Source organism: Octopus bimaculoides, chromosome 14 (genome assembly GCF_001194135.2).
Source record: "Octopus bimaculoides isolate UCB-OBI-ISO-001 chromosome 14, ASM119413v2, whole genome shotgun sequence".
Taxonomy (NCBI): Eukaryota; Metazoa; Mollusca; class Cephalopoda; order Octopoda; family Octopodidae; genus Octopus; species Octopus bimaculoides.
Genome location: NC_068994.1, coordinates 21,040,838 through 21,053,284, shown reverse-complemented (window position 1 = coordinate 21,053,284; position 12,447 = coordinate 21,040,838). Strand labels below are relative to the sequence as shown.

Sequence of the window (12,447 nt, the reverse complement as noted above, 5' to 3'; positions counted from 1 at the left end):
ATACTTAACTATATATAATTGTATATATATATATATATATATATATATAATTATAATTACACATACACACACACCAGAGTGTGCCTGAATGCACAATGTGTGTGTGTGTAAAGATGTATACAAAATACACACATACTTTTGTAGCAATTATATATATCTTTGTGTGTGTGTATGAACAACATATACATCCTTATATAAATACAAAAAATATAATCGAACTATGGTTCTTGTGTAAAAGAGCAAGTTATTTTAAATCACAGATCAACAGTAATGAGAAAAAAATTACAGTTTAAATGTGAAATTTTGTGGGAAAAAAAAAAAAACAAAAAAAATTTGTTTCCAAGTTCAGTGTTGAAGAATTTCAACAGTAACAAAAATAAAAAATAAATAAAAAGACCCCTAATAGGTCAAATTGATATGCACTGACACTGTTTTTAAGAGTAATATATTTCTTAAGTTAAGCACAAAACATTTTCATATTGCTTCAATGAAAGTTAAACATTGGCTAAAGAGATAATAACTGAAAAAATATGAAATAAAAATGATACATTGCTTACAGTAAGTTCAGTGCTAACACTAATATATAACAAAAGATTGTAGTGAATCAGAAAACGAAAAATATACATTCAAAGTTTGGAATAAACAACAGAAGAACAAGGAATCAAAGTTTTTATGTAGAGAGGAGATAGCAAAGAAAAAAAAAAATAAAGCTAAATGATAGTCTGTTAGAAAGGGATAGGGGTTGGGTGGTTAATAAGTCACTGCTACGACACATCTCCAACTTTAGCAATCAATTCATCACAGATGGCAGTTAATTCCTGATTCTCTAATGCCTAAAAGAAAAAAAAGAGAACAAGATCAATTAATGTTCAAGACAAGGAACTGTGGACATCTCAGGCAGAGAAAAGTCAATGCTATTTATTTGGGAAACCTACTTTTTTCTTTTAGCTGAAATCCTGCTTACATTAATATTTGTTTCTTTCCTTTTGTCAGTAAACAAAAATATAAGTACCATATTAACTGATTAACAATTAGATTTCTTTGCTTAAACGTAATGCTTATTTATTCACATTGTTTTGAAATAATCTCACGTTATTTCGTAGCTTTGAGATTTCCATGGTGAGTCTATATTTTCAGAATGACAATAGGGTAGGTGTGAGAGGTTGGATCTGGTCAGTTTTAAAATAAAACAAGTAGAATATTTGGGCCAGATATGGCTGGATTAAATGCTAAAGGGTTATGGTTGAAAGTAAGAGTAGAGACTACAATAGTAGGGAGTTAAGTCTTAAAAACTTTTGGGTTCTAGGAGTGACATCAAGATGTTATTTCGTATAATTTTCTATGGCAAATGATCCTTCTGCTAGTGACCAGACCATCCTCCTCCATGTTAGACTGGTAATGTTGACATAAAACTTTTTGTGGGTTCCCATGATTCTCTGTTGCCATCCAATTCTATTATTATGAATTTGAATTGGGAGTTTCGAGTCATAGTGAATCTTTCATTAGCTGATTACAGAACCATGGATGCAACATACAGCAGTTTTATACTACCGTCATTGTTTAAAGGAGCAGGACTGTGCTATATGAGAGTAAAGTGTTTTGGCTACAGACACAGAAAAGTACCAACCTACCTCTTGAATTACAATATCAGCTTATTAGAAATCTTAACCTTCTTGCAGTTTGTTAAGGCAGATTTAAATTGGGATCACTTTAAGATACTGATTATATCCACTAATAATTATGCCACTTTACTATAACAGTATCATTCACTCTTAAGCAAATCCATTTCATTCTTCAATAAGTTAAATCAAAGTGTCAATATAAAAAAAAAGATGAAATTAAATCAACCAATCAAACTAAAACAGATGAGAGGTGATGTTTTCTAAGTAAATGGTGGCTCATAACTAAAGGGTGTGTGATGGGAATATTCAGCAATCACTAGAATATTACCCATACAATCAACAAAATCTGACCAATCATGACTTCACATGGAATAGGCTCTAGCAACAATTTCACTTTTTGTCACACTTCCTTCAGAGCCTCTTATAAATTCAACATATCATGACATCATGATAGAGAGCTTTGGGATGCAGCAGCAGCAGCAGAGAGAGGGAGAGCATTGACAGTCACTGTAGGAGATGGTGGATAGCATCTGTCAATGCAAAGGCAATGAACAGTCAGAGGATGAAAGACAGTAGCACAGCAAGCAACTAACCACACTTTATCTGCTGCTACAAATAAACCAAGAAAAATATTCAAAACTCTCAGGACATTTTGTCATGCATAGTGATGACATTTGTTTTTTGTGTGTGAAAAGAATAAAATTTTGTTTGCCAAAAATCTCAACAGACTCCAGTGTTCTTTTTCATACAGCTGTTTGTCACATGGTCTGGTATATTGAGAAAAATAGCAACCAAATCACCCTCTTGTATCTAAAAATATAATTACATTTTGGATGATATAATCATAAATACACAAAAATGAAGGATTACCCATAGAGGCAATGACTTTGATCATAAGTTTGCTTAAGCATAGCTGTCTTGGAACTAAACACGTGTTCAGACTAAACTAAGAAAAAAAAGGGGAGGGGGGACTAAGAAAATAGAAAGAAAATTACTTACTTTCTGTTCTATTGTCCTTTCCATCGACTGAACCTGAACCTCACTCTTTTTCAATGCAGCTTCCAATTTTGCAATTTCTGCAGAAGTACTACGTCGCACTTTGTCTATTTCAGAGTTGGCTCTGGTAAAAAAAAACAAAATGAATAAGATTTAATGAAATGTAATAGAAGACGTTATAAGCTAGTAGCAAACACTCTACATCAGAAGTCCTCAGCCTTCTTGTATCTAAGACCATTCTTATAAGTCTCAGTGATGGTACCAATTTATTTGAAAGACAAATTAATAGTTGGACCTATACATAAACATCATACTTCTTCTTAATCCTTTTTCCCCCCTGTGGAGCATAGGGCCTCAACAGTTATTTTCCACTTTTTGTGGTCATTGACGTGTTACTTGACTGCTTCCCATGTCACGCCGGTGGTCCTGAGCTCATCCAAAATGCTCCACTTCCATGTCTGCTCCAGGCGTCCTCGCTTCCTTTTCCCCTGTGGGTTCCAGTCAAGTGCTTGTCGTGTCACATTTGAGGGTTCTTTCCGCAGTGCATGTCCGATCCATCTCCATTTCCATCGTCTAATCTGAACATGTATGGACTCCTGGTTGGCCCTTTCCCACAGGTCAGTGTTTGGCACTCTGTCGAACCACTTCAGATGGAGGATCTGCCAGAGACATTTGTTGATGAAGGTCTGGATCTTCTTGTAGTTGCTGCAGGTGGCTCTTCATGTTTCAGAGCCATACAAAAGCACAGATTTTAAGTTTAAACTAAATAAGCAGAGTTTAGATGGCAGTGGACTTCCATACCGGCCGAAGAATAGCGAAGACTCGCCAATCCTTCTTGCTTCTTGCAGTGATGTCATCGTCTGATCCACCTGATTTGCTGATCTTGCTGCCAAGATAGACGAACTCACTAACACCCTCCACTGGTGCCCCCCTCGATTGTGATTGGCTCTTCCTGCTTGTTGTTGATATGCAGCACTTTTGTCTTTTCCTGGCTGATCCTCAAGCCCACTCGCCGTGAAGTTTCTCTCAGATGGTCTACCTTATTTTGCAGGCGATGTGACAGTAGCGCAAGATCATCTGTGTAGTCCAAGTCCTCCAGCTTGTTCATCAGTGTCCACTGAATACCTTTCCCGGATGTAGCATAGGCCATCCTGGTGACCCAGTCCAGCACGACAAGGAACAGGAGTGGTGACAACAAACAGCCCTGCCTGACTCCTGTGCTGACCCTCTCCTTTCTGACACCTGCCTGCTCATCTCTGAGTTGCTTGTCAATGGTATCTGGTGAGATGGAAGGAACACTTCCAAGAAACACTTAACCGCTCTCCACCTCAAGATCCACCAGAATTGGGGCCAGGGATCCCACTCAATATCCACATTGGAGAAATCACCAAGCCAGAAATCTGCAAAGCCGTGAAGAGCTTAGAGAACGGAAAGGTGGCAGGAGTGGATAGCATACCAGCAGAGGCACTGAAGGCAGGAGGAGAAGAGATGATTGATCATATGCACCAGGTGCTGAACCTGGTATGGACGGCAGAGAAGATCCCAACCGACTGGAAGATGGGTCTTTTGGTGAAGCTGCCGAAGAGTGGGGATTTATCACAATGTGAAAAGTGGAGGGGAATTACCTTGCTTCCATTCCAAGCAAAGTCCTTACAAGAATCATCCTGGAGCGATTGAAAGATACCATTGATAAACATCATATACAAGAACAAAAATAAATTAATGTGAAACAGCTATATTTTTATGCAAAAAAAAAAAAAAGTTTAGAAGTAATTTTAAAATAATGTAATTTTTAGCATTGAATTTCACTGGCTGATGCCTCAAAATGGTGATGATCTGCCTGTTTGTAAATGGTCATCAAAACAAAATATACATTGATAAATTGAGATCTATATTTTGAGCATTATAATGCTAAAAGTTGAAAACAGATTCACATAGCTAAGTGGATGCAAAAAGTGGTTTTCTTCTGTATGCTATTCATTTTAAAAATGGAAATTTTTTCCTAATAACCAAATTCCAAAAGTTACCTGCAACAAGGGATTTTAGCTCAAAATCTCAAGTTTCAAATATTCTATTCTTATCTGAACAAGTCTTCCAACAGATTCATTTAAATCTGTTAGATTTATGTAACATGTAAAAGGATTTAGATTTAAAAAAAAGGTGATAATTAGCTCCATGATAGTAACACAAACTTTTTTCAGACTATTCTGGCAGATAAGAAATGATGAAAAGTTAGTGTGATGATCAGCTGTACATGTCACTTTTGGAAAATGTACATGAAATTTGATCTTCAGCTGAAAAATCTACTAAATCAGTTTTTCTTTAAATAATTTTATAGGGCTTATCAGCAACCTTTCTCTCAAAGCTCCAAGTTTAAAGAATTTGAGTTGTCTGTGATAAAACACCCATATCTAGTGACTAGCAAAAGTAATTTTGTTGGTTAATATTTTGATTTTGGGGTTTGAGAAAATGTTATTTCTTCAATTAAACTTATAAACCTTATAAGAACTTTGCCATTATTCAGCCATCATATGTAAAATGAGATCAGGTTGCTTATCATCTGTATTTTTGTATTTTCTTTCAGTAAAACTCTGAAAAGTCAATGAAACACTTAAGTTGTTGATTGTTTTATAACACCATTCATGACATAACTAGGTGAAAGTATTTTGCTACACAGCACTTCTTGATGGATAGATAGTAGATTGGAATGACATAAGGTTTGGAAAAATTTTATCCTTTTTTACAGAGTGCAATGCATTCTTTGACAATGATGACCATTGCTAGTGCCCTGTTAGTGGTAATCACAGACAGTATGTGCAGAAGCATATGTACTGACACTGCATATAGTTTGAATGCTATAATATTCTTATCCTTTCATAGGCAATATTTTTTAATAACTACTGAAAATTTTGCCTACAACACTCACTAAATACCATTCTTAGCATAACTTTTAGTTAAGTCATGTCTGATAAGAGCTGGAAGAAATGGATACTTAGTAGCATTTCTTCTGGCTCATTATGTTCTGAATACAAATTCTGCCAACTTTATCTTCTATCATTTTGGGGTCAATAAAATAAAGCACCAGCCAGGTACTGGGGTTGATGCAATTAACTTGCCCTTACCCACCAAAAATTGCTGACCTGGAGCCAAAATTAAACAAATTAATAAAACTGTAATTTGAACTAATCACATATTACTCAGATAATCTTTCACCGAATTTACCTTTCAACTGAAATTACTCGTATACTTGTAATGTTGTCATCTAATAATGTATATATCTTGTATTGTTGATACAATCTCATGTTAGAAAACCCATTGAATAATCTATTAGCACCACTCAGAAATACTTCTTTTAACAACTCACCATACTGGAATGTTTTTCTTACTCTTTTTAAAATTTTTATTTTTATGAGAAAGTGTGAGAAATTCTGAAAGAATAGCAGTATTTTTAGATTTTACCACATTTCAAGTAAAAAAAAAAAAAAAAGAAAAATGCAGTAGCTGGATAGATAGACTTTAGTTGACTTATTTTCTGCTTTTAATTGGGTGCCTATTATTAAAAGATAAGTGATTAGACTGAAAAGGATGTTCAACATTGTTTTTTTTCCCTTCTTGGTGCTTCAACAATACCAGCAAACAATAAACAAACACTGAGGAAAGAATAGGCTTCATTTCGTTTTGTGTCAAAGTGGTACATTCTTTAGTTTTTACTTGGGCCACACATTTTATGACTAAAAGTAAAAAAAAATATTACAGAAAAAAAAAGCAGTATTGGAGGTCTTGTGGGAGTGGAAGGTTTTTGCTTTTATACTTCTGACAAACAAAATGGAATGCTTTGGAAAACAAAAACTGTTAGCTTTTATGCCAATATATGCAATCAAATTTGTTTATTTCAAGGGAAAGTTTGATAAATGTTTATTTACCTGTTTATACCATTGAACTAAGGTGGTGCTACTAATGTTTAAAAGATCCCATGAAGGTAACCTTTAGTAAAATATTGCTTTCTAAATGTTCACAATACTGGTATTTTAAATACTTGTTTAGAAACATTTTATGGGCCAGAGGAAACCAGTTGGAGAATATAGTGCACTCAGTGAGTTAAATAAGTAACCTTAAAAAAAAGTGAAATAAAAATATACATCATGGGTGCAGGGATGGATGTGTGGTAAGAAATTTGCTTCCCGACCACATGGTTCTGGGTTCAGTTCCACTGCATGGCACCTTGGGCAAGTGTCTTCAACTATAGCCTCAGACCAATAAAAAGACTTGTGAGTGGATTTGGTAGATGGAAACTGAAAAAAGCCTGTTGTATATAAATATATATGTGTGCATGTGTCTTTGTGTCTGAGGATGTCCTCCACCACTATTTGACAACTGGTGTTGTTGTGTTTATGTCCCCGTAATTTAGTGATTTGGCAAAAGAGACTGATAGAATAAGTATCAGGTTCAAGAAATTTTCAATGCAATGTCCCAGTATGGCCACAGCTTAATGATTGAAACAAGTAAAAGATAGCCAGCCCATATAAGGTCCATTTTCCATGCTGGTATGGGTCGGTCAGTTTAACTGGAGCTGGTAAGGCTAGGGACTGCACTAGGCTCTGTTGTCTGTTCTGGTATGGTTTCTAGGGCTGGATGCCCATCCTAACACCAACCACCTTATAGAGTGTACTGGGTGCTTTTTATGTAGCAACAGCACCAGTGTTTTGAATGTGGCATCAACACCAGTGCTTTTTACGTGGCACCATCACTGGTATCAATTCTGCTGTGGTGGACACGACTTCTTGAGTACAACAAGGTGTCAGATATCTTGGTCCCTGGTCATCTCCTTTTTAAGGCTAAGTGTCTTGAGATCAGCTTTCAATACTTTGTCCCATGTCTTTCTGGGTCTCCCTCTTCCAGAAGTTCCATCCACAAGAGAGTTGATGGGTACCATGGTGCCTGTGGGGACACTATTAAGGATCTCAGCTCTACATGGTTATTTGACCTGCTATAAATAGTTGCTAAATCACCTACAAACTATACCCTGTGGTTTTAAACAACAGAGACATTTGAGAATATGATGCAAGCCCTAATATGTCCAAAGAAAGACAAGACAAGGTAGCCATGTTGGAATGCCTTTCAACATGGATCTACTTGAGTTGCTTTAGCTTAATAACAACACACTGTTCATAACAGAAGGAAATATTGAATTTCTTTCTTAGCTGTTAACCACTACATCTTAGTTAAGATTATTTCTAATTACCGCTATGTCTTAATATTGGTTTCAAATTTTGGCCCAAGGATAGAACATTTTGGGAGAGGGGTTAAGTCACTTACATTGATCCCAGTGCTCAACTGGTACTTATTTTATCAACTCTGAAAAGATGAAAGGCAAAGTCAACTTTAGCAGAATTTGAACTCATAACATGAAGATAGGATGAAATGCTAAGCATTTTGTCTGGCACGCTAACAATTCTGCCAACTTACTTCAACAAATATTTGTAACAAGTATAAAGTCAGTGAGCTGGCTGAATTGTTAGCACACCAGGCAAAATGCTTAGTGGTTTTTTTTGTCTGCACATTCTGAGTTTAAATTCCGTTAAGATCAACTTTGCTTTTCATCCTTTTGGGGCTGATAAAATATGTATTGGTTGAGCACTGGGGTCAATAGAATTTGACTTATGCCCTCCCCCAAACTTGCTGGCCTTGTGCCAAAATTTGAAACCAAGTATGTCTAAGTTGACATTATTACCAATAAATAGTCACAAAGTTGATATTACTAATAACCACTATGTCTCAGTATTACTACTAATAATTGTATCTAAGTTGATATTATTAGTTATAAAGTGATAGAAGTTAGAGTTGGTATATTGCTTGACTGATATTTAATTGTTGGAATTTACTTTTCAGCTCTCTGAGGTCAGTTATGTTGGCACCAGAAAGATATCCACTCAACAGTACCCTTGTAAATTTGTGTCTTTGTGATAAGAAGACAATGTTATTACTAGCTTCAGTTGATCTAAAAATGTCATCCAGAACAATTTAATATACTCACTTTTCTAGTTTATCTTCAGCTTGTTGTCGGATGGCAGCCAGTTTTTGTTCTGCTCGGGTGATTTTCTGTTGGTAGTCTTGGACGCATTTCTTTAAAATTTCTTCATTCTGAACAAAAATAGATGGATTAATAAGCATTAAATACTGGAACAATTTTATTGAAATAATTCATATTCATGGAATATTTATGTCTCCTCAGAACTATCCAATATTATTACCTCTGCCTTAGCAAAGGCAGGAGTATTGTTTGCAGCCACATTTGTTTGTTTGTTTGTCTGTGGACAAGATATCTCAAGAACCGCTGGATGGATTCAGATGAAACTTTCAGGGATGTTTGACCTCGTGACTGGCACAAACTGATTATATTTTGGAACTGATGCGGTACCGGACAAGAATTCTGGATTATTTTTCCGCTTTTTTTTACTTAATTTTTGAGAACGGTTGGGTTCATTTTTAGTATTCTCGTTTGTGAGAGCAGTCAAGTTCATTTCGGATCTTCTAATTTTAAAAATCATCTCTGGCTAATCGTTGCCTTTCATCCTTTCAGGGTCGATAAAATAAGTACCAGCTGAGTACTAGGGTTGATGTAACTGACTTACTCACTCTTTGAAATTGCTGGCCCTGTGCTAAAATTTGAATTATTATCATCATTTAGGCAGCAAGCTGGCAGAATCAGCAGTATGCTGGACAAAATGCTTAGTGGCATTTCTTCCAGCTCTTTATGTTCTGAGTTCAAATTCTGCTGAGGTCGACTTTCCCATTTGTCCTTTCAGGTTGAGGTAACTGACTAGCCAGCACTCACCAAAATTTTGGGCCTTGTGGCTATAGTAGAAAGGACGATGACTACTACTATTGCCTTTCATTCCTCTAGTGTGAATAAAAAAAAAACCTGGCACCCCATCAGTTGTGACAATGATGGCTCCAGTTGATATGATCAACAGAACAACCTGCTTGAGGAATTAATGTGTAAGTGGCTGAGCACTCCACAGACATGTATATCCTTAATGTATTGTCAAGGAGATTCAGCATGACACAGAATGTGACAAGGTTGGTCTTTTGAAATACAGGTGCTACACATTTTTGCCAGCTGAGTGGATTGGGGCAATGTGAAATAATGTGCTGCCAGGATTCAAATTCATGACCTTACAAGCATGAGATAGGGTAAATATATCAACTAGACCCCTCCCTCAAATCTCAGGCCCTATGTCCATGCTAAAAACAATTATTATTACACACCATTGTATCAGCTGGACAAAGTTATTAGTGAGAAAACAACTCAAGATTTCTATAGGGGTTTAACTAAGGGTATGTGTGAAGGTGGCCTGGAATTGAAGAGAACAGTAAGTGATCTCTTCTGGAGGACTTTCAGGAAAAAGATTATGAACAACTTCCAACAGTTGAACCTGTTTGAGGTGCATACAGGGGATGAAACTGTCCTGCATGCAACTGTTTAATGTCTGTGCATTAGTGACTTGTCGGCTTGTGTCAAGCAGCTGTTGTCTTGTGTAAGATGAATCTGGCTGTCCACTGAGTATATAATGAAGACTGACACACCCACTTCTTTAGCAGAGAAGGAAGGCAGATTTTTTTCTGCTTGGTGGTTGTGGGGAAAGAGGCTATGTGGTGGACCCATCTGAAAGGCTTGAGGACAGGCACTTTCCTATCTGGCTAAACTCTCATTAATTTCTTCAAAAAATTATCACTTAAAGACAAAGGTGAAAACAGAAGGTGGATGAGAATGGCAAGATTGGTGAGGCTGAATGGGCCTACTCTGAGTAGGCTTTTCTAAGTAGGATGAAAGAAACTAGAAGAGAGCACTTGTGATGCCTTGGAGACAATAGAGTAATCCAGAACTTTTTGTGTAGGGTTTCACCCCAAAATTACCTAAGGTGGACTGCATCTTCTATTGGGGATTCTATTTATTTATTTTTCTGAATTCTATTTTTATATCTTTTGTCATATTTGTATTGTTGTTGTCTCCTGTTTGATTGATGTAAACCTCACCTTTTTGTGTATTGTATTTTGTCTTTTGTGGTTCTCACTTGTGGCCAATAAAGAAATCATCATTGCTGCTGATACTACTACTGCTACTGCTGCTACTACTACTACTACTACTACTATTAGAGCTTTATTTGTCATATGACATAACTTTGGAAGTATACTTTTGCCACCATGGGAGTATTATCAAGAAATATGGCATACATACAATAATTACAATATAACTTTTATCAAATTTCTTGGTGCTTATACAAAATGATGACCTGAATACTAATTTTCTTAAGAAAAATATTTATTACCTTAATATAAAATTAAATAAAACAAATTCTTCATTTGTATAACTCTTCTCATGACTACTCTGTCATTTATACCCTCTTCTCCTCTTCCTCTCTCTCTCCCTCTGATTTTTCCCTTCCTATTGTATGTGTAATGTTCCATTATTCATTGCCTGCAACCAGGCCTAGAATGTGCACTCATCCTGCGCCTCATAAGTTACTTTCTCTTTCTCTCTATACAATGGAAAGCTTGATTGGAGAAATCAACCATGCAACCATTCTTTACTTTGGCTGTTATGATTTTTAGTCATTGAAAAGAAAAACAAAGGAAAACAGTTGCTAAAAAAAAAGTTTCTTACTTTCTTAAAACCTTCTACAACATTTTTTGTTTTCTCGTAACGTCGATGAAGATCTGAGAATGCTGTTTCCACAGATTGTAAATCTTCAAGGGCCTGAAAAAATAAAAAACATCAAATGTGATATTATACACACATGCACGAATCTTGAAGACATTTCAGAAAAACTAAAAATATGTGAAAAGCTGACAAAGTATAATAATGATGTAGAGGTTTCCTCACTGGTTTGTAACATTGAAATATAGCCAGGCCTCCTTAGGAATTCTTTCTTTAGAAGGAAAGGTGCAGGTGTGGCTGTGTGGTAAGAAGTTTGCTTCCCAATCACATGGATTCTGGGTTCAGTCCCACTGTGTGGCACCTTGGGCAAGTGTCTTTTATTATAGACTTGTGAGTGGATTTGGTAGACAGAAACTGAAAGAAGCCTATCATGTTTGTCCCCCCCATCACCACTTGACAGCTGGTGTTGGTGTGTTTTACCTCCCTGTAACTTAGTAGTTCAGCAAAAAGGACTGATAAAAGAAGTAACTAGGCTTAAAAAAAAAACAGTCCTGGGGTTGATTTGTTCAACTAAAACTGTTCAAGGCAGTGCCCAGTATGGGTGCAATCAAAAGACTGAAACAAGTTAAAATGTTCATTAATAAGCCAGTAAAGTCTAGCAGCGATGGAGAAACTAGCTTTGGCATCTTACTGAAGCCCACACGAAGTAGAGAAGAAAACAGACATTATAAGACAAAAGAATAAAAAAAATTTTAAAAAAAGGTAAAAACAAAACAATATAAAACAACTTACAACACTGAGAATAAATGGTAATAAACTTACTTGATCACGTTCCCGTATTAGAGTTTCCATTGATTCCTGGGAGGCACTTTTCGACTTCTCTTTTTCAGCTGGATGAATGAAAGGAATATGTTTAGTGTGTGTGTGTGATATATATATATATAAAAACAAATAGTAAATGAGTATATGCATATATACGTACAGGTATGTGCATACCGACATCCACCTGTATGTATAGGTGCATATCTGGGTACAGGACATTGCAAACAAACGTAGACGAGAACACACGAGCCACATAGAGAACATTCTACTTCACCAGCTACCCACGTTTTAACACCGGCGTTTCGACGAGCTTCGGGCAGGACACATCGTTAAAACGGCTCGTCCCAT

The 12,447-nt window shown here is 36.2% G+C and overlaps 1 protein-coding gene across 5 annotated transcripts in view; it reads right to left on the bottom strand.

Annotated features, from left to right (window-relative positions):
* Positions 1-651: 651 nt before the first annotated feature.
* LOC106876125 (protein PFC0760c) overlaps positions 652-12,447 on the bottom strand; it is a 385,512-nt gene continuing 373,716 nt past the window's right edge. For all 5 annotated transcript variants that reach the window (XM_052972740.1, XM_052972739.1, XM_052972741.1 and 2 more), the window contains 5 exons: positions 12,100-12,167; positions 11,284-11,376; positions 8,653-8,759; positions 2,622-2,742; positions 652-833 (listed from right to left, as the gene is read on the bottom strand). In XM_052972740.1, the coding sequence (XP_052828700.1) occupies positions 765-833; positions 2,622-2,742; positions 8,653-8,759; positions 11,284-11,376; positions 12,100-12,167 (458 nt within the window). In that variant the 3' untranslated portion in view covers positions 652-764. The remainder of the gene's footprint in view (positions 834-2,621; positions 2,743-8,652; positions 8,760-11,283; positions 11,377-12,099; positions 12,168-12,447) is intronic.